At 42.5% G+C, this 23153-nt stretch overlaps 1 protein-coding gene across 1 annotated transcript in view; it reads left to right on the top strand.

The window, feature by feature from the left end:
• Positions 1-23153, top strand: part of LOC308287194 (copine-9-like) — a gene marked incomplete at both ends in the record, with an annotated part of 140297 nt that overhangs the window by 26572 nt on the left and 90572 nt on the right. The window contains 2 exon segments of the mRNA XM_080728312.1: positions 6711-6814; positions 22059-22098. Coding sequence (XP_080584438.1) covers positions 6711-6814; positions 22059-22098 — 144 coding nt within the window.

Below are 23153 nucleotides of genomic sequence, written 5' to 3'. Positions count from 1 at the left end.
TCCATCTTGGGCCTTAGTAACTCAGTCCCACTTCTCCCCCCCTTGTGACACCCCTGATGCTATTATAGAGCTTGGTTACAAATGTAAACTGCTTGTTTGGAAGCCTCAGTAATGTCCATACATTTGTGTATGTATTGAACATTCTGTTCAGTGTTTGTGATTATTGGCAGTCGCCACATATGGAGGAGACGACGCTTCCTGTATCCGTGACCCGTGACAGAGAGAGGGAATCAGAAATACGTTGTTGAAATATTTAATTGAAGCGGCGGCACAGTTCAAGGCATAAAGCTGTGTAGACCTGACACACACCTGTCCCATCAGATGGTGGCATGAAAATCTGTCATTGTACTTCATGCACACAACATTCCCGCCTTGAACAGGCAGTGTAAAAGGGTCTAAACACACACACCATACATACGCAGAGAGGAAGAGCTGCGGAGAGCAGTAGCGTGAGGGAGCTGCTATGGACTGGAGTTAAAAAACGCGCAGCAATGGCAGCAGTAACCCAGGCCATTCATACAGGATAGGGCCTTTCTTCTCATATCTCTGGTGGGACTGAAAGAGAAAACTAGCCTTAGGGAAGAGAGGTGAAAGCCAATGGATTCATTTGTCAGCACCTCCCTGTCAACGCTTGCAGTGGATAACTTGACATGCATTGGTGGACGGGATGGCAGGAGTCCATGTAGGCCTACTGTATCAATGTGTGTATGTCCTATGGCTGTCAAAGGATAATCACAATTCAAACCTAGATTTGAATGTTAAAATTAAATGAATGTTTGAATATACAAATTAAGGTTCAAATCTAAAAAAAAAAGAAAAATACAATTAATCTGCCTCACGAGTTGCCCCCTCCCTTGATGCCAATGTATTTGTCAATAATATCTTCTTTCATGTAAGAAGAGACAAATGCTTAGTTTCTCATTCCAACCCATGCATTATTTGTGTTACAATCAATATGTAAAGGGTTGAAAGGCCCCAATGGTCACCAAAAGCAGTTCCCAACACATGACTATATAAAAAACAAAATCTTTAAAAAAGTTGCATTTAAAGTCATACTGTGTAGTATTAATTTAAACAGTCCTTTTGGTGACAACTACTGGTAGCTCCTTGTCATTACAGCATTTGTCTATACTGAAGGAACCCTGAAAAATGTATCCTGCAGGGTCCAACCACTCGAGAGAAACAGCATAAAATAGATAAATACATTTATTTCAGGTACATTTCCATCACCCGCGCTTAAAAACAGTAGGTCTATTTAATAGTGTTTAGAGTCAAAACATATTGACAATATTTAAATATTTCAACTTCAGCTGGGACTTACGCGTACACAACTCCCAATGTGCGTGACCCTGAGGGGACAAGCCTAAATAGCTTATCGATTTGAGGAAGCCAATGTTTTCCATTCATATCAACGTGGTATTAATTTGCAGAGAGAGACTTGAACTTGCTTGAGTTAAGTAATCCAACATAACAACATTTCATTGTGGCATTATTTTCAAAGTTTTTAAGTCAAGGTTCTATTATCATTGCGTTACACTTGCAAAAGTCTAGCTGAAAATAGTCCCGGTCAAAAGACTGATTAACATAATGTAATTCAAATGCCATGCAAAGTCGATGTCTTTTTCACTGCTCTGTGATGTTTAGCCAATGTTGACTCAATTATTCAGATAAGTTCTGTAACATTTTAATGACTTAGTTAGAATATGTAAAACAAATTCAAAATCTAAAAATAAAACCATTAGTGGGGAAATGGTCTATGTTTATGTTGGATACATGGCTGAAGCTGTGATTAGACAATAACACGGCTAGCCTAGCATAGTCTTTTGATCATTAGGGGGGTTACTTAATGCATTAGGGAGACACGCACTGCTAGCTTGGCTCAATTGTACAGTGGAAATGCTTTCATCGAGTGCAAGCACAGAGGGTGAAGAGGCTGTCTTGTGCCCTTTCTTACTGGTACAAACTATTCAAAAGGACAGGCGTCTGGAGGATACTTGAGCTGCAAAGAACAGGGAGCTTCAGCGTGATCTTTTCTGACATTTCTCATTTGTCTTTAGTAGAACAGATCAGTGCTACTCTGGGGACCTTTTTACTACAGTGGCTGTAGTGGAATTATTATTTTATTTTCGGTTGTTTGTTTTTCAGATCCAAACAACACGTGGTGGACTGCCGCTCAGAATCCCACTGTTTACAGGACATTTAAATAATAATTGGACTGCCGCTGCACGAGAGACCATTTTCATCCACTCAGTGCTTTCAAACCAGAAGCCGCATGCAGTGCGTTTGTGTCCCAGTGTGTCTTATTACAGGCACTGTGCAGGGTGCTGTATGTAAAATAGAAAGCACCTGTGCGTGTGTGAGTGTGTGTGTGTGTGTGTGTGTGTGTGTGTGTGTGTGTGCGCGCGTGTGTGTGTGTGTGTGTGTGTGTGTGTGTGTGTATGCTTGTGCTTGTGTGTGCTTGTGTGCCACCCAGCAGGATCACTGCACGAGCAGGGAAAACAGTCAGCCAGGCAATCAGGGCCACTTCTCTCATCCAGGGGTGTCGCACCAAATTCTGGGCCCTGGGTACAAGGATTCACTGTGGGCCCCCCATGAATGTTCTTCATAGGGAACGCATTATTTCCCATTATTTTGTGCTTTAACTATTGAAAAATAGCAGCTATACAAGCTCACAGTGCGGCACTCGGTGCCACGCTGCGAGCTTCTAGATCTGCTATTTCTTTTAAATCGTGAAAATTTGTGCAAGAATATTTCAAATCCATCTAAGATCTTTTGAAAAACCTACTATATGTTTTTATGTCAGTGGTGCTCAAACCTTTTCATGTGAAGGACCCCCAAAATGACATGTATTTGGCCACGGAAGCCCATGTCAAAATAATTAGTTCCAGGGACCACCCCCAGAAGCAAAATTTGAGTTACAAATGTTCGCTTAAAAAATACATATATTCAAAGATTTGCACACATTTTCACGACTTAAAAAAAATAGCAGATGTACAAGCTTGCAGCGTGGCACCGTGAGCTTGTATATCTGCTATTTTTCAACAGCTAAAGTATAAAATAATTAAGGCCCCTCCACCTTGAGCCCTAGTAACTCAGTCCCACTCCCCCCCCCCCCCCCCCCCCCTTGTGAAGCCCCTGCTCTCATCAGCTTCCTCTGTAATGAGTTGCACACACATTGGATAGGTGGGGGGGGGGGGGGGGGGGAGTGGGACTGAGTTACTAGGGCTCAAGGTGGAAAAAAAAGTATAAACAATGAAAATGGATGACAAATTACACTTGCAGTGGGGAAGTATCATCATTATACCGATTATTTCTGAAAAGGTAGGTTTAGGTTAGCATGATTGCATCTTGCATTGAAGCTTTGACGCACGCACACACACACGCACGCACGCACGCACGCACGCACGCACGCACACACACACACACACACACACACACACACACACACACACACACACACACACACACACTCATAAACATACTAATGAAAAGAAAGAGTTTATTTATATGAGACGCTTTCTCCTTCGTTTAATTAACTCAGAATCTCACCCACTTAGATTTCAGACAGTTTGAATTTGGCTGAGCGAATAATAATTATCTCCCCCATTAGTGTGAGAAGTTCATTTCTGCTAATTGCATCAAGAAGCGCTTTGGGCCATACTCCCAATGTCCTCATACAGTCACACAGCCCACTTCCACAATGTCCTCATACAGTCACACAGCCCACTTCCACAGACTGGCAACAAAACCACAGTAGGAGGGAGGGGAGAGTGTGTTTACCTCTTGCTAAGAATTAAAACACACACACACGCACGCACACACGCACACGCACGCACGCGCACACACACACACACACACACACACACACACACACACACACACACACACACACACACACACACACACACGAATAAACAAATAGGCATAAAAATAGATATGCAGCAAAACCAAATGTCTCCGTTTAGCTTAGATTGACAGCAGAGTAAACTTCCATGTGATGTGTAGAATACCTGTGAGACTCTGAAGAAGAAGAAAAAAACAGATGCTTGCAAAATCTTATCTTCCGGAATCAGCGAGTGGCATTATGTGACATTTTCAAAATGTTAAGATGTAAGTCCTTCACTGTGATGAATACTTATCACACACACTTTCTTTTAAATGTGTGATTGCATCTCTTTCTTATCTATATGGAGGTATATACCTTCAAGCTGCTTTTTCCCTAAACACTTTTGAATCTTTAAAGTTGAAGTGTGAGTGCAATGTGGCCACCTTGAACCTGGCAGTGGTGGAAAGTAACTTCAGTACTGTACAATTTTACAATTTTGTAAAATTTTTAGTTATTTGTACTTTACTTCCAATACTACTTTCCAATTTCCTATACTTTTACTTTAGTCCCAATGCACACCTCTAGTGAGCACGTATGTCTTGTCTTTTGAGTCAGTATTTTGTGAAATAAATGCATAGTCGGTGGTTGTAAATGTATACAGTCTACCGACAGCTGCCATCTTGTGTGTGCGTGCGTGCGTGCGTGCGTGCGTGCGTGCGTGCGTGCGTGCGTGCGTGAGTGAGTGAGTGCGTGTGTGCGTGCGTGTGTGTGTGTTTGTGTGCGTGTGTGTACAAGAGGGTAAGCACCTAATATTTTGTATTTGTGCATGTTTAGAGCGGGGGGGGGGGCACACGTCAGTCCGATGTGTCATTACTCCTACTATGTGACTACATGTGCAGTTAGGGATAGGGTTAGTAATGGGGAGAGTCGGACTAACGCAGTAATCTGAGTAATGCCTGTCGGAACTATAACGCACCCGTTCGGAGCCTTGTGCAATCTGCTGGTGAATTCCAGAGCTGCATTCAGGCTCATGGATTGAAAATGTCGACATCTATGAAATACTTCAACGAGAGTCTTAATCTAAGGCTACACCCGAACAAGTTACTGGACTGTCTAACAATGATGCCCTCTACACAAAAGGGCTGGATCACGCTGTTCTTTCTGAGGAGGCTATTCAGTCTGTTATGGCTTCTTTGCGATTGCCTGCAGGGGCCACAGCGCAGGGGCCACAGTACATTTCAACAGGCTCGTCAGGAAGGCTGGCTCCCTCATTGGGGCTACCCTGGACGGGTTCACTCGATCTATTATGAATCACCCTCAGTTACACAAATGACTCCCAAAACCACATTTAACGGAATTACATCCAAATGTCCCGATTCTGTGGTGTGTGTGTGTGTGTGTGTGTGTTTGCGCGTGTGTGTGTGTGTGTGTGTGTGGGTGAGAGAGAGAGAGAGAGAGAGAGAGAGAGAGAGAGCGAGAGAGAGAGAGAGAGAGAGAGAGAGAGAGAGAGAGAGAGAGAGATTTGTAACACATGAATAGTTTAGGCAAATGGTTTATTTGTGTGTGTGCGTGAGAGAGTGATAGAGAGCGAGAGAGAGGGGAAATAATGAGCGGGCAAAAGAAAGGGAGGGAGTGACATTACAGTTCGTTATATAGTGAGTTTTTACATTTTAGACTTTAGCTAACAATAGAGTAAGAAGAGACTAAGGAGCAGATGCCAATTGCTACAACTGCCATTGCATCTCTACATTTGTATTCATTTATTCGTTTTTTTTCAGGCAGCACAGCAAGTGATGGCTACACAACCTTGACACTTCGGGAAGTTGACTTGACTGACATGCTGTCCAAAATTAATCATAATATTCAAAACAACAGTGTTCAATCATTTTTACTGTGTATCTGGGGGTTTTCTGTCTATCAAACCTGTTAAACCGGTTGTCATTTTCTCTCTGGCAAACAGCGACTCACCTTCTCTGTTTCCCTGTGCAAACAATATCAGTATACACTGTCAGTAATAGGGTGAACACTGTCTGTACTGACAGTATACACCCTTGCACCATGGTGTTATGACAGCCTTGCAGAATGTCCAGCTTTGGACAATGTCCTTTGCCATCGCTGATGTTCCTAAACCTCTCCCCCTCCATCACTCAGGAATCCATTGTGTAGCAGAATTACATTATAGTTAGTTGAACAAATAGCCAATCTACAAGCATACAACGTGTTGCAGCACTCGTCAGTTTTAGGCATGTGACACACGCAACTAAGTATAAACTCAGCCTTAGAAGCAGCTAACCCCAGCTGGGACCCAAATCCCCCAGGAGATTAATAGTTGTTCAGAGCAGAATCTCTGGCCTTTATGATAGCTGACGCCGTCTATACTGTATATCTGACGCATGGATTGTGATCGACATAAGAGAGGAGGGAGCCAAAAGGTCTATAGACAGATCGATATAGTTTATCTCTGTCACTCACCTGCCAAACAGGGTGACGGTTTCGCTGGCTTTGCGGCCAAAGAGGAGGTGTTATTGTACGTTTGAATGAATTAATGGGAGATTGTGTCATGGTAGTCTCTGGGTTGGTCTATGATGCATTTCTAAACATTGTAGTCTACACTTAGCCGACCTACAAGCTCACATGTCAAATCACATCTATTTATCGCCATTCTTTGTAAATGTTTATTCATATTGACATGCCCAAAACAGAGACACCAGGTTGAAAGTGATTAATTTGCGATAATGGTCAATGTGTTCATATTATACTGAACATGTTGTTAATGTTGTACTGTACATGTACTGTACATGTACTGTGCAGTATGCCTCAGAAAGCTAATCTGTGAAATGTTCTGCTGAATTCCTCTTTTTGTCTTTGCCTCTCTCTCCTCCAGTTTGGTCGGACAGAGGTGATTGACAACACCTTGAACCCTGACTTTGTGAGGAAGTTTGTCCTGGATTTCTTCTTTGAAGAGAAGCAAAACCTTCGCTTTGATGCGTAAGTGGACGCTTTTTTGTTTCTTATATAAACCCAAAAGCTCTCTGACTTGGCCCATGGATTACAGCAACATCTTACTCATTTTCCAGTTGCAGTTGCAGTTAATGAACCGTTTTTTTTTTATGCCTCCACTGGAAAACAGCCATTATGTTTTTGGGTTGTCCAATGTCCATCCATCCTTCCATCCTTCCATCCATCCATCCATCCATCCATCCATCCATCCATACGTACGTACGTACGTACGTACATCTATCTATGTCTGTCTGTCTGTCTGTCTGTCTGTCTGTCTGTCTGTCTGTCTGTCTGTCTGTCTGTCTGTCTGTCTGTCTGTCTGTCTGTCTGTCTGTCCATCCATTAGTCCCATTCTTTTGAATGTGATACCTCAGGAATGCCTAGTGGCAATTTCCTCAAATGTGGCACAAACGGCCAATTGGACTCTCAAGTGTTATTTTTTTTAAACTCTGAAATGTTTCCACCCAGTTTTAGCCCACATTGAATTTAAATATCAAACAGATGTATTGGAAGGCAGAGATTGCCGATCGCCTGCTATGAAGGACTAAAATGTACTTTCATTACATTATTTATTAAAAGACTACCTTGTTGACTGAGGCATACAACCGCAATGCAGTATCTCTAGTTTTGGATGACTTTCATCAAAATACAGTATGTGAAATATTTGCAATATAAAATATCATCATGAATTATCAGATTACATCTAAATTAATTTGTATAATTGTGCTGATCAATTATTAAAACTACTTTGACATAGTAATAAAATAGCATTTGAGCTGTAAACCAAACCCTGCTCTTTTCTGATTGATTGATAACTTTATTAGCAGTTTGCAAAAAAATATAATAATAACTAGAAGCAGTGCTCTTCCGAGCACAGGTCTCCACCAGGTCAGGCATGTAATGTGTTTTACATAAGTCGGCCTCCTGATGGCGCTATAAAAGGCTGATGTAAAAAATGCAGGGAAAAGGTTTTACCTTGGCCTCTAAGGAGTGCGCATACAAAGTTTGACACTAATCGGTGGAGTTATAGGTGAAAACATGAATCGGCCCGTTATAGCGCCACCATGAGGCTGATTTGATTTTTCTTAAGTGGCATTTATTCCTCTGCCTATTGGGAATGTGCATGCACAATTTCACCAAAATCGCACACTGCGTTCAGGATTTCAGGCATTTTATTAAAAACTGACCAATCCTGCAAACTTTGAAAGCCAGTTTTAGCCAATCAGGATGGAATATGGAAAATCTGACACATCCATGTCGATCACATGACTGTAGAGATACTGTCTACTGATTTACGTGATTTTTGGACAAAATCTGTAGGAGTACTGGCAAAAGTTAGTTTTGCAAAAGTCGGCCTCCTGGTGGCGCTAGAACAGGCCCATGTGAAATATTTGGGGCAGAGGTTCTGAATTGGTGTCGAGGGAGTGTGTGTGCACAGTTTGGCAGCGACCGGGCCAACGGCGCCGGAGATTAGCTGGTAACGGACAAACGGATGGACGGACGGACGCACGGACGGACGCACGGACGGACGCACGCACGGACGGACGGACGGACGGACGGACGGAGGGGAAAACATACTCTCCCTCAGCCTTCGGTTGGTGGAGACAATTACAGTTCAATACAAGGTCTACTAAGAGGACCCGAACAAAGCCTATGACTTGTTTCCATTGGGGTCCTTTGTCCTTTCTTGGACAAAAGTCTGTAAAAAGAAAACATCAGAACAGATCAAGTCCATGAAGCCAATGTTGATGTTGGACGCATTTGTTGCCTCTTGTTGGTCACTGATCAATTTCCTACCTCCTCTCTCAGTGGAAAACACTGATTGAGGATGGGAGACAGGGAGGCAGTAGGCTAGTTAGATATTTTCCACGACCTCCCTTCACAGTTCACACACTGATGGCAGAGGAAACAATGCAAGACACCAATCTGCTTACTGGGAGCAGTTAGGGGTTCAGTGTCTTGCTCAAGTGCACGCTTGGTCCAGAAATTCAGGGCTAAAATGACTAACCAATCATGGAGCCTCCCGTTTGGATTGGTTAGACCTGTCTGTCAATCATTTTAGCCCCGGGTCGGCCAGTTTATGCACCAATGAGCTGCTACTGACAGAGCTTCTCACAGATAACAGAATAGTTTTGGAGGCAGTGTCACGGTCCGCTCCTCAGGACCGTGGACTTGTGTGATAGTGTTATTAGTTTTGGACTTTTACATAGTATGCCTGTTTTGTATTCTTGTTCTGTATTTTGTCTTTCTGTACACTGCTGTGCCTTGGGGTTTTTCTATCTTATTTTGGAGTGCATCTCTCCACTCCGACATGTCTCCTTTCCAACATGTCTCCATTCCGACACTAATCCTATCTCTAACCCTAACCCTAAACCGAACCCCCATGGGAGTGTCGCCACTCCGACAATAAGAAGTCAATTTCGGAGTGGCGACATGTCGGAATGTAGAGAGCCTCCCCTTATTTTGTAGTATTTGTGTTCCTGTTTCCTGGTTGCAGTTTGAGTTTGACTTTACACCAATGTACCTTTATTTTGTAGTATTGCTCATTTGCTCCCAGTGTTTCCTGTCTGCCTCGTTTGCCGTTTCCTGCCTTGTCTCGCCTCCCTGTATTAGTGTAACCGTAGTCACCTGTGTCCAGTGTCCTGTTTGCCTGTTAGCCTATCCCAGTGTTGATTGTATGTTTGAGTTCACCTGTGTCTAGTTAGTCCTTGTCTATATATCCACCTGTTTCCGCGGTAGTTTACTGGAGATTATTTGGACCTGTTTGCACCACACTTCCGGTTTAACAGCAGACATACAAGCTCACGTTGCGTCGCAGATGCAACTCGTTGTGAGCTTGTAAATCACACTCGGCTGCGGCTCCGGAAGCTCGGTACAGCGTATGCGCAATGCACTATGGGGCGTTGGAAACTCGTGGATATGCCCCAGTGTGTTCAGTTCCTTTCTCAGATCGTCACTTCGTGTCAGTGTGCTCTGTATAGTGTTTTTGGCTACTAGCCATTCTGAACCTAGTTTCGCCTGCTCCATTTCATGGGAAGTTTAAGTTAGAAAATAAATATCTTGAATCGAGATCTTTGCTTGTTTTGTCGTACTGCTTTTGGGTCCTTTGAACTGCACCCAGAAAGGCAGACTCTAGAAGTGGGGTGCATCTCTCCATTCCGACATGTCTCCTTTCCGACAGATACTAACCCTATCTCTTACGCTAACCCTAACCTTAACCTCTGTCGGAGTGGCGACATGTCGGAATGGAGGGAGCCCCCCCTAGAAGTGTCACAGAGACTAGATTTTTTTAGGGAGCATTGTTAGCCATCTGAATATAATAAAATAAAAGAATCACCACAAATGATGCTTATGTCAGCAGAATACTACCTATATCAGCTTTAAGGGGGATGGAGTGGGGAATGGGACATTTACCCAGAATGTGTTAATATACTAGTAAGTAGTAGTCTCTAGACTAGACTTAATTACAGTACTGTACGTGATTTTAACAGAACACAAGCCCCATATGGTATGTTTGAGAAGGAACAGATTGAAGAGGCTCTCATCAGTCTTGTTTTAATTGAATGGCAGAGTTTGAGTGATTTGGGGCAGCCTGTGCCATGTGGATGAAGAGGCTATCTGGATTGAACCCCATTTGAGGAACAGATGAGAGTAGATAGAGGAGAATTTTAAGCTGATCCTGATCTCTTCCACCTCATTGGATGAGAGTGGAGTTGGAGTGTTATTAAACTTCCTACCTACCTATCTATCTGACTGACTTCACTGACTGACTAATGGAATAGTGAGTGTTTCTTGCACTAGTGGAAGGGAAGGCAAAGCACATAAAATGTAGAACACCGGACATGGCCATTGTAGCCTACTGCGAACAAGCTTTAGAATGACTTGTGCATTATGGCCCATGAGGTGGTGTCATAGTTTTGTATTTTTTCTGTTTGTACAGTATGTGTCTATAGAGTTAACATTACTTACTGTAGTTAATAGAACCCCAGGAGTGGTTATAATAATATGCAAATATGTCTTCCCTGTGTATTTTTGGTTACTTCCTGAAAGTTGAAAGCCTCTGAGTCAAAATGCCCAATTGAAATACACTGATATAATGACATCATAATATCATCAACTCTCCTTTTTACCATTCAACAACACTGTGGGTGTGGCTAACTTCATCTGGGTCACCACTATAGAGCAGGTGGGTTTGGCGGCATGGCCACATAAAAACATAATTTTAACACTTTCTGTACACTTTTTTGTAAAAGATTTTCCTCCAAGTATAATCATAATACCCGATGATCATGTTGTATGGGGGAAAAAAATCACCCCATCTTTAAAAAAATTAATTCCATTATTATGTGTGCCATATAGGAAGAGTCACTATGAATGTGCTCTGATTACCATAAAAAGCCATCTAGATTCAACACAACATTCAACATTGTATAGATTAAATTTATGCATTGATGTTGAAAAAATATTTAATGTCCAATGTCCATCATCCAATTTTCAGTGCTGGGAGGTATATAGCTTACATTGAGACAGGAGACGAACCATCCTGGAAGAATGCTGTCTTTATCTTTCTTTAGGCGCCGAGCTTTGCGCCCAGATAACACGTCGTTTAAAGGGATATTTCATATTTCAGGGATACTTCAACTTTGGGTCATTTTACTCAGGAGTACCTGGGACAGTTTTTAAGTTGCTTGATTCAGTATTTAGATATTTGATACAAAAATTTAAAGCAGATACACCCCCAACACTTCCTGTGTTTTAGACCAGTGGTTCTCAAACTTTTCAGCCCGCGACCCCCAAAATAATCATATTTGAACTTCCCCACCCTAACGAGCACTAAGAGTTGAGGCATTACATTTTGTATAACACGGTTCTGCTGTGAAAATAGCAGATCTACATGTTCACAACGCCTCGCAGCAGATCGGCTATTTTCACAATTTCTGTCTCTAATATTTGACAATTTGGCCAATGTTTAATTTGTTTTGAAAAGTTCTTAAATTGTCGCTTTAGAAATGTGCAGATACCCTCTATACTCTTAAAATGTATGTTGGTTTGTTTACTGTGCTGCAGTAACAATGCTGCACATTAAGTTAATCATCTGGGGACCCCCCAAAATAATTTGGGGGGTCCCGACCCACAGGTTGAGAACCACTGTTTTAGACCATGTGCCACCGTGCACCACGGAGCGCGTAGATATGGCAGTAAGCTTGTTCTATGAATGTAGGTGTACATGAGGGTGAGTCTGGAGACGTGGCAGAGCTGCTCTCCCCTGGGACATCAGCCTCCTGTTTAGAGAGGAGCCTTAATCTCCCGACAAAGTAAATCATTAGTGTTGAATTATGAAATACATCAAACTATAACACACCAGCAACCACTGAGCGCATACATACACGCTTCGTTCGCATGCACGCAGACGCACGAGCCACCCGTGCGCTTGTGGTGTTTTTATTAAATAAATCAAACTATAACACACACACACACACACACACACACACACACACACACACACACACACACACACACACACACACACACACACACGCACACACACACGCACGCACTGTGTTATATGTGTAGTTCACTGTTAAATATACAGTATGGCTTTGAATTGAAAAGAAAGGTCATTCATTTATATGTTTTAAATTGTTTGTCTGCAGCGGTTTTTGTCATGCACAATGAATCTCATTTTAGTGGTCCATATGAGCTGCTTATTCTGAAAGTTCATTCCTAGTAGTGATTGATATCAGACCATAATAGATGAGCAACATTGGCCAAAAAACCTTAAGCAGAGTATAATGACTTGGGCCTGGCATACAGTATATTGGTGACAGCACAGTCAAGTCATGCAGTTTTCTTGTGACGTTACATCAGGTTCTGAAGTCGATAATTATGTTGATGAAATTTTTGAGTGATTAACAACTGGTACCGATCAATAAATAGTCAAACATCCGCACATTTGCAACAAGAGCGAAGGAAACAGGCATGAGACATAAATGGGAATACATTGCTTGCTGCACACATGGTTGACTGCTTGGCCCAGATATGGATCTTACCAAGTCCCAGGAGGGTGTCGTGGTCTCCTCGATATGGGGTCATGAGAGGGGATTCCAATAAAAGGGAGCACCCCGGTTAGAGGGAATGAATTATTAAACCCCCACCTAGCTACACAGATTATTTTTAGCCTACAGTCACAATAGAAAGATATGGAGCAAAGTGATGTATTACAGTATTTCTAGGTTGGGAAAGATCAAGCAATGTGCTGGTTAGTGGGTTATGCCACATAAAGTCATCACTGTTGTACAGGGAAGAATCTTACTTGAAAAGTACAATTGACCAGTTATTGCATAATTTTCTTTCTTGTGTTAAACAAAGCCCAATAGGCTTTATGCATATACGCCATTTTGTTCTACTTCCGGGTGTCTTTCGGCTTCCTTCCTTCAGGTGTTACCGATGATACTGATGAAGGGTCTGTTCCATTCTGGTCAAACAGAGTCAGGGTGCTGATATTGTGCATGTTGGCTCACTGGAAACACTCTGCTACACCAGTGGGTCTCAAAGTGTTCTTGAGTGGTTCCAAATGTCCCCATACAGGTGTGTAACTCTGAGAGTGCACAAATGGAAGCAAATGGACCCGCAATTCCATTCCATTTGTTGATGTGTGTGTGTGTGTGTGTGTGTGTGAGAGAGAGAGAGAGAGAGGGAGAGAGAGAGAGAGAGAGAGAGAGAGAGAGAGAGAGAGAGAGAGAGAGAGAGAGAGAAAGGGAGAGAGGGAGAGAGAGAGAGAGAGAGAGAGAGAGAGAGAGATAGGAGGAGATTAGTGCTCTGTGCTTCATCATCAAATCGCATGTTATGACAGTACTACAACAAGACTTGAGAGAGAATGAGAGAGAAAGCAAGGGAGAGGGGGGGAGAGAGAAAGAGATAGGGAGGAGATGAGTGTGCTTCATCAGAAAGATTTTCATGGTTATGACAGTTCTAAAACAAGACTTTAGAGAGATATAATGAAAGAGAGAGATACTGTTGGAGGAAGATGAGAGTGCTATATCAGACAAGAAAGGGGGAAGCTATTACCAATGACGCAAGCTCATGCAACTCAACTGCTTTACAATCAGTATCATCAAATGGGGCACAGTGGCGCAGTCGGTAGTGCTGTCCCCTCACAGCTAGAAGGTCCTGGGTTCGATTCCCGCTGGGGGTGTGTTACCTCATCCGCGTCATCAGTGTGTCAGAACAGGTAAGCTATACCTTCTGCTGAGCTGGGATGATATTGATGACATCAGAGATCTCCATATATGGGCATGACAAGGACCGAATTCATTTGCAACGTCATTGTAATGTCAGAACAGGTCAGCTATATCCTTCTGCTGAGCTGGGATGAGGTAATGTCAGAATAGGTCAGCTAGGATAATTTCCACTATCAGCTTTGACCAGGCCCATTGTACAGATTTTTGGGAGGGGGTCAAGATCAAAGTCCTGGACCCCCCCTCCACGTGGGCCCCCCTCCACTTTTCTAAAAATATGTGTTTTTCAATGGAAATTACTCATTTTTAAAGTAAAAAAAAAAAAAAAAAAAAAAAGGCGGCAGAACCGTTAAGGCTTAATATAATAGGGTTTATATAAAGCATGATGTCTTAATCTTACCTTGGGAGAAAGTTCTTTCACAATCACTCAAATCTTTCCTACACAAACTAGACTGCTCCTGAGTCCTGTTCAACGGGGGGCCCCCCACCGCAGGGCCCCCCTTTCTGGGAGGGAGGAAAACAGTACCCTTTACCCCCCTAACGGCAGCCCTGGCTTTGAGGTAGATCATAAAGTTTCTGTTTGATTCTTTACACTTAACCAAATTTGAATCTCACCACCCATCTTCATATGAACCCCCAGGATCAAAGGCCTTTGATCCGGCCATATAACTATTCATGCTTGTCGTTATGTATTCACACATTATTCCTCTCTGCAGGTGGTATAATTGCACAGAACACATCCATTGACTCTAGATGGTGTTTAGCCCATATGGGAAATGAATAAATGAAAGTTCAGTTGGATGCGATCCCCAACTCAACTGATGAAAGACCAGCTATTTCTGTGGCTTTGCTACAGATAGTTTTGAGGAAGGAATGGTAAGGATGATGATACACGAAGGTAGAAGAAGGTAAGGCTAGGGCTCCACCAAAAAGACGGTGTCGGACGGCAGCAAAAAATTAACCGGGGCGAATTTGAGCATTAGGCGTTGGCGTCGACGTCGGCAGTGGAGCAGCCTTCATTGATTAAAATGGGAGCGTTCCCAGTGTTGACGTTGACGCGACGCTCGACGCGCCCGGTGGAGACGGGGGGTAACCTTCCTGTGAGCGCTAAAAGAGGCCAGTGCATTGAAAGCACAGGTGCTACAAAAGCTAGTTACTGAGGAATGTAATTAAGGTTTGTCTACATGCTGTTGTTAGACTTAAAGCGCCATTCACCGCCATGCCCCACCGGGAACGATAACTAAAGATAACTATAAGTATATATTTGGTCAGGGCCATGAGGCTTCCATATATTACGCCATGCTTCTAGAGGTCTCGGACTCAACTATGCTAGCTAGCTATGATACCATGGGAAAGGGATCTAGAGGTAACCATCTCGGACGGGGACTGGGTTAAATTTCTTAAGAACTGTAGGAAAATGTCAAGAGAGCTACGTATGAGACTGATCCAATTCAAAATAAATAAGATATACTGGACCCCATCGAGACTGTTCAGAGTGGGTCTGTTGGAGGTGTCAGGAAAGGGATGGAACTTTAGTACATGCTCTGGAGCTGTCCAAAAGCTCAGGTCTACTGGAAGGCTATACATGAGAAAATGTGAGGAATAACAGGTATGACTATCCCATTCAACCCTAGCCTGTTTATTCTGGGAGATAGCAGAATGGACTCAGACTGCTTTAATGTTAGGAAGGAGGTTGCTGATTAAGGACTGGAAAGCCCCATCCACGACCACGCCAGCGCTGTCCTACTGGATTACTGCGCTAGGCCAACTGGCCGCCTACGAGAGACTGTCATATAGGTTGCTTAAAGGAGTAGTTCACCCCCAAAATGACTTTTTTTGTGAGTAATCAATAGAAAAAAAGTCATTTTGGGGGCGAACTACTCCTTTAACAGGATGGACTTCTATGAGCTGAAATGGGGACACTATCTCCTTCATGTATCGGGACTGTGAGGCGTTCCCCTCTCATGAGTGAGAAATACCTACTGGAAAACGTGTTCAGTACCACGTTGGTTTGACTATGGTGGTTCGTAATGCTCCTGTGCGCTTGTACTTCTTATTTTATGTTTGTGTTGGTTTGTCTTTGATTTTATTTCTTGTCGTGTTTTGTATTTGTCTGTGGTTGTTAAATTGAAAAACAAATAAAGTACTAATCATAAAAAAGATAACTATAAGATAAGTATATCGTTCACCACTGTATTTTTTGTAATAGTTGGTGTGAACACTGCAGTCCACTTGACTTTTTTTTTAAACTATACTTTTATAGTGCTCAGTGTGAATGGCCCAGCTTAACAATTTTGCTGCCATTTTAAACATAGCTGTAGTAAGCAGCTGCCAAATTGTCCTTACCTTTTAACGTGGGCACGCGCACGCATCGTGCACAATCTGTGCGCGACTCATCTAGTAGATGTGTAGACTCGGTGACAAGCTTTCGAATAAAAAAACCCCCATTGAAATAGACATATCCGTTGCCACGCTGTATCCCTGCTTATCCGCGTTATGGTAACAAGTGGACACGTTCGCGCACAAAAGGCACGATATGTGCGGGGATCATAATCCAGGCGTGTAGAGACTGGATCAAAGTTTCCAAACGCAAAAATCCGATTGAAAAACGAGTGTTCCATCGCTGAGTAGCTTTCTCTTCTGTTACAATGTAAACCAACGGAGGCGGGACTATGGCCCAGGCTCAGACCGGATACGGAAAGCTAGATCCGGTCCAGACCGGAAATGACCGGATACAGTTAGGGGGGCGGGCCTAAAGAGCCAGAATCAGCGAAAATCAGCGATAATACTTTTAATCCTTTCATAATGATTAAAGCTAATTAAACTTCCGGGAACTACGGGCATGGCACCGCGGTACAGCGGGAAATCTACGGTTTCTACGGGGATCGCGGAGTATGAGTTAATTCAATACTGCATCACCCTTTTACGGAGTATAAATTGGCCACGTTCACCCCATGGCCAACTCCTGTCACATGAAACAATAATCGTATTACTTTCTAAAGTTTTTCTTTTTAGAATCCCAGCCACCTTTCTCTCAAATATAAAAGCTCTGCCTTTTCTTGTCGCCCACCATGTAATTGAAGGTCATTAGATTTTCGAGCAAGTCTATCACTCCCCCACACTGAAATCTCATTTGGCCATCACTCACAGGCTTATCCCACTGTGTGGTAATATCATTTGATACCACCCAAGACAGCCTTAGAGCAATTTTACATAGACGGTGAAGAGGATTTGTGTACAAAGCTTTCATTGGGGGTGGGATTTCAGTGGTGTCAGTTCAGAAAAAGCTAAGGTATGGCAATATGACTGGTGTCTTGCACGTGAGCGAAGGTGCGCGTGCAAGACACCAGTCATGTTGCCATACCTTAGCTTGATGAATTTATTTTAAGAAGTACATTTTTTTGTTCCCTGTAGCCAAGGTATGGCAGCTGCCATACCCTGCCATACCCAATTGACGCCTCCGGGAGATTTCAATCGAAACGGAGAAAGGGAGAGGAGAGAAAAGTAGAGCGATAGAAGGAGAGTAATGAACGTATGTGTGGGGGTTCTGGAGTGACTTCTATAATACTGTTTGAAATGGCAGAGAGCTCTATTCTGCGGTGCTACAGCCGGTGATAGTACCACTTTCCACTTTCATTACCCTCTCTAAACTCCTACTCTACAACCTGATACTCGACCATACTGTGAACAGTGAAAACCAGAAACCCCAAAACAGCAGTGGCATGGAAATCTAGCTTTTGTAGAGCTTCAACCTTTAGTATAAAGGAATACTGTTAGTAAGGGGAACATGAGAAAATCTGCGAAGTAAATCGTTACCAAGAAATTTCTTCACCAATGTGTTTCTAAAGGTGTGTAATAATATGTATTAAAAGGTTGAAATTCAACTCCCGGGGGAAACCTCATAAAAACATTTATCTGTGTTTGTGTCCCATTAACTTTACTATAAAGGAAAAAATACAAAAAATAAATCTGCTTTAAGTAACATGTGAGGCATCAAACTAGGAGTTTTTCATGATGCTGAATCCATTGCAAGCATTTGTTTTGCACGAAAAACATTCCATGGGCGACAAATGGCCCCCACAAAACGGTGAAAAGTGATGATTCATCACTAAACCATAGTTTTGTGGGTCCGATTTTAATGCAAAACAAATGCTTGCAATGGATTCAGCATCATGAAAAACCCCTAGTTTGACCCCTCACATGCTACTTAAAGCAGATTTATTTTTTGTATTTTTTCCTGTATAGTAAATTAATGGGACACAAACACAAATCAGTTTTTTATAAGGTTTCCCCCGGGAGTTGAATTTCAACCTTTTAGTACATATTATTACACACCTTTAGAAACACATTTGTGAAGAAATTTCTTGGTAACGATTTACTTCGCAGATTGGTCAAATATCTTATAAAATCCCCTTACTATGTGTGAGAAAAATGACTGCACACTGCAAACGGCTCCCTTATATTAGATTGTATTAGCACAGTGATGTAATGTTTACTGTTGTACTACTGTAGATAATAATAATAATAAAACTTAACAGAAAAAATACACATGATTACAATAAAGGAGAACAAATAAAAAATAAAAACATGAAACATTGAAGAACATTTAAAACATCAGTAATCTACCATAAAAAACATTTTCAGAACAGTGCAGACTTCAATAGCAGCACAGGGATTTAAAAATTCAGCTAAAAGCAAGAGTAATGAAATGATGGATCCCCTTTCTTGCGAAATAGGTTCCTAGAGGTGCTTATTGTGTTGCTTTGCATTGTCTTATTAGTCTTGCCATCTGTCACCTTTCTTAGACAAACTGTGCTACACCCATATTTATTATTACCTATAGCAGCTTAGCCTTGTCTTATGGGAAAGTGATTAGATTCAGCGAAAAGTAACGAGTAAAATAAATCATGTTTGTCAGACCTGATGCTTCTTTCATGACCTTTCTATTTTTATTTTATTTCACACTATAGCTATTTTTCTTCTAAATTCTATCTCTGAAGTAATGTGGTTTCAACATTTATTTTTGGGTGATTTGATTTGAGTCCACATCATGGTGACCTACCGGTATCTGTGCACAGTGCACTGCTCAAACAGAAGTACTTCTCTGTCATTCCTGTTTGATATAAAACATGGATCATGGACCAAGCATGTCTTTACAACAGGAAACATTTGTTTTGTGTGATTAATATGGTCCCATTTTTTTAAGTGTTGTTTGTGTTTCAAATGTACAGCCACACACAACGTCAATATTATGCAGTGATAAAGCATCATCATTTATTTTTTCAAACAAGGTTGATTTTTCACCGCAAATCGAAGCATCAACCTATATGAATGAGCCATCAACGATATGAATAGTTTGATGCGAAATACAAGCATGTTTTGTATTGTTTATTCGTCATGCTACTGATACTGTATGTACAGTAAGGACCAACCAGTAAGACTCCCTAATCGGGAGATAAGCGACCGCCAGGTCGCAGCGTGATTTTAGGGCAAAATGTGTAGGAGCAGTGTCCAAAAATGTGGTTAAAAAAATCAGCCTGATGGTGGCGCTATATGGGACATCCATATTGATGAGATGGGTGTAGACATACTGTGTACTGATTTGTGTGATTTTAGGGCAAAATCTGTAGGAGCAGTGTCCAAAAATGTGTTTGAAAAAATCGGCCTGATGGTGGCGCTATATGGGACAGATCCATGTTGATGACATGAGTGTAGACATAGTGTGTACCGATTTGTGTGATTTTAGGGCAAAATCTGTAGGAGCAGTGTCCAAAAATGTGTTTTGCAAGAATCGGCCTCATGGTGGCGCTAGAAGAGGGCCATGTGAGAAATGAGGGGTGGGGTCTCCGCGTTGCCTTGGCGGACGAATAGATACTGGCCCCGGCTCTCCCGGACGCTCCTAGCCCGAGTTACGGCATTTTATGTGAGCTGCAGTGGAGGGGGTCCTCCACTGGGGGCGCCACCACTTTGGCATCCGTTCTGGAGCACCAGGAGTCGGTGGTCCCCGGGAATTCCCCGTGAGCAGCCCCGTTGGGGTGGTCATTTGGTCATTTTTGCACATTTGGTAATTCTTTACATCTGGGGGTCCCCCAGGTACCTGGGGGTCCCTGGAGCTCCGGGGGTTGGAGGTTGTAGTTTGGCAGGCAAGGAGTGTGTGTGCAAAATTTGGCATGGATCGGGGCAACGGTTGCGGAGATATGAGCAGGGCAATAGTGTGACGTGTGACGTGTGACAGACAGACTGACGGACGGACGGACGGACGGCCGGACTGACTGACTGACTGACTGACTCACAGTTTGTGGAGGTTTTGATAGTAAGTGCGACCTGACGGTCGCAACAATACTGCAAAACTGTGGTAATAAATGGGCCTTAAAGGATCAGTTTGCAGTGTGTGGACTCATGTCTCATCTTCTTTCTTATTTCTTATTCATTTTCATTTTGGGAAGTACAGTATGTGAACTCTTCGCTAAAGAAAAAGAAAAAAAAATTATGCAATGGTATCTCAAAGAAGCACATAAATTATGTAAAGTAACCCAAACATTTTGTTGATGAGAAGTCTTTCATCTTGAGACTCTTGCACACCCATCCCCCCCCCCCCCCCCCACAGCTGACCCCACATGCTGGAGGTAGTGAGGCAGACCAGGTCTGTCCGTCACACAGTTGTCAGTTCTGTCACGCTTGCCATGGTGTCCCACTCTCTCTCCTGACCATGCAGAACTCCCCTGTCCATCAACAGAACTGTGAGGCTATAGGGAGGGGGCTAGGGGAGAAGGTCTCCAGTCTAAAAGCCCTACCCAGTGTACCCCAGATGCTGTGCTGCTCCTTACATTCAACTCAACCAAGGTGGTTTAAACTCACCAACATTGCTATCCTTAAAGGTGCATTCACACCGGATGCAAAAAAGGAACTATAATCATTTATTTTGTTTTATTATTTTCTTATTTTTTTAATATATATATATATATATATTATTTTTTTCATTTTCGAAAAGGTTTATGAATAATCACACACAGTGTGAAATGAGCGGTGCCTTTTATGAGTTCATGTCATTAAGCGCCCTGTGAAGCTTGGCCAATGAGCCAAGTGTGGGACGGACATGTCATACATACAGGTAAAGCCAGATTCAGGAGCTGTTAGCTTAAAAATAAACATTAGAGATTTCCATATATGGTCATAAAAGGGACACAGACAGATTGGTACAACAGGTACAACAGGTATAACAGTTAGGTGGGTGTTGTACTATAATTGGGTGGGACATACATTTTCCACTTGCACCATTCCAACTTGCACCGTGCCTGAGTATTGTATAAGTAAAATTGGTATTGTATAAATTGCGAATCTACAAGCTCACAGTAATTGCAACTTGATGCGATAAATCAATCAGTCAATCAATCAGGTCTTCGGTGAGGCCAACAGGCATATACTTTTCTCTCCATCAGGTCAATGTGGTTTCCTAATGGATCAAGAGGCAGGTGAGGCGAAGGCTGTTTCTCTTAAGCAGTGTGGGCACTGCCAGCCTCCGTTAATATGTCGACTTCAAAAAGACTTGAACGGGGAAGGGAGAGAAGAATAGAGAGAGAGGTGGTGAGCTGTGAAATAGCTGAAGGATACACTGTAACTGTGTAATGTTATTCATCACGCAAGTGGATTTCCTTTGTCGAACATGAACAGAAAGCTTTGTCTCAGGGAGAGACAGAAGCCTTGAAGAAGGGTGCTACTACTTCTCTGCTCCAGATTCATTCATTTCATTTTGTTTTTTTCATTCTTGATTCTTCCATCTGAAGAAATGTACTGTGCACAATTTATTATTATTTATTTAGCAAATATGTTTATCTTGTGTATTCTCAAGAGGTTTTCAGTGTGCTTTGATGCTTTCTGTCAAGTGAGATTGCAGTTGAGATGGTTTAGCTGGTGCTCTGTTATCCCATTTAGTCTACTATGTACATTACGTGAACGAATTGCAGTCAATGCTATTATATTTTCCTGTCTTTCAGGTACAATGTTGACACAAGAAGCTGCAACCTCTCTAAACATGTAAGCTCCTCCGCGTCATCCGCATCATCAGCACCCATACCCTAGGTGGGGTTGACAAAAGGCCCTTTCTGTGTGGAGTTTGCATGTTCTCCCTGTGTTCCCTAGGGTAGATACCCTCACAAAAACATGCTGTAATCCTGGTCTCAATAATGCCTCCCCCTGGCAAGCTGGGGTGCCTGATGGACGGGAAAGGAACTGGTTGGAATAACGTGTCCCCCCCCCCTCATATACTGAAGGAAGCATGAGCTCAGTTCGGGGCTCTCCCCAGGTTGGCAGAGGGAAGGTAGGGCCCAGGATTACAGCTTAGGCATTGGCACTGTGTGAAAAATGGGTTACAAAATCGTGGGATAAAAATTTAGAAGTCAGAAATTAATAGACTCCTGATTTGGTCTAAAAGGAAGTTGTGAATAGCTGATTATATTATTGATTTTAAAAGCCATACTTATCAGCTCTGAGCATGCTTTTTACAGCTACAGTACATCAGCTGATTTCTGATACTGGTACTTGTATGTTTATGTGCTAAATAAGTATGCGATAACGTCTTGCTGCGCGGTCATTATGGGTTCATATGGATACGACAGACTGATAACCCATAATAACCAAGCAGCAAGACGTTATAGCACTTATTACATCGGCTACACAATAAAATTAATAATTTGACTCGAAACTAAAAACAAAACAAAGTATTTCCTTTTTTACAGACAGCTGAAAGTGTTCTACAAGTGTTGTGCTGGGCCTCCCCCAGCACAACACAGGTCGCCTTGTAAAACAAGGAAGTGCTGATTAAATAGAATCCATTTTCTGATACCGCGTCGTCTATTTCTCGCCTCAAATGTTTTTAAAAACAATATTGACAGCAATGTTTAGTTGTAAATGATGCTTTGTGTTTGTTTACATGGCTGACATGTTGGATACGGCACTAAATTCATGCAGCACAGCCTGAATGCAGCAGGTGCTCTGAGCCATTGATTAGGCAGCGGTGCATTATAGAGTGGATCAGTCATTATACGCCTATAATTCACCGCTGATTTCAGCGCTCGACCAATCAGAATCAA

The sequence above is a fragment of the Nannobrachium achirus genome (genome assembly GCF_963921795.1).
Source record: "Nannobrachium achirus genome assembly, chromosome: 6".
In the NCBI taxonomy this organism is placed as follows: domain Eukaryota; kingdom Metazoa; phylum Chordata; class Actinopteri; order Myctophiformes; family Myctophidae; genus Nannobrachium; species Nannobrachium achirus.
This window is presented reverse-complemented; position numbering and strand designations above follow the sequence as displayed.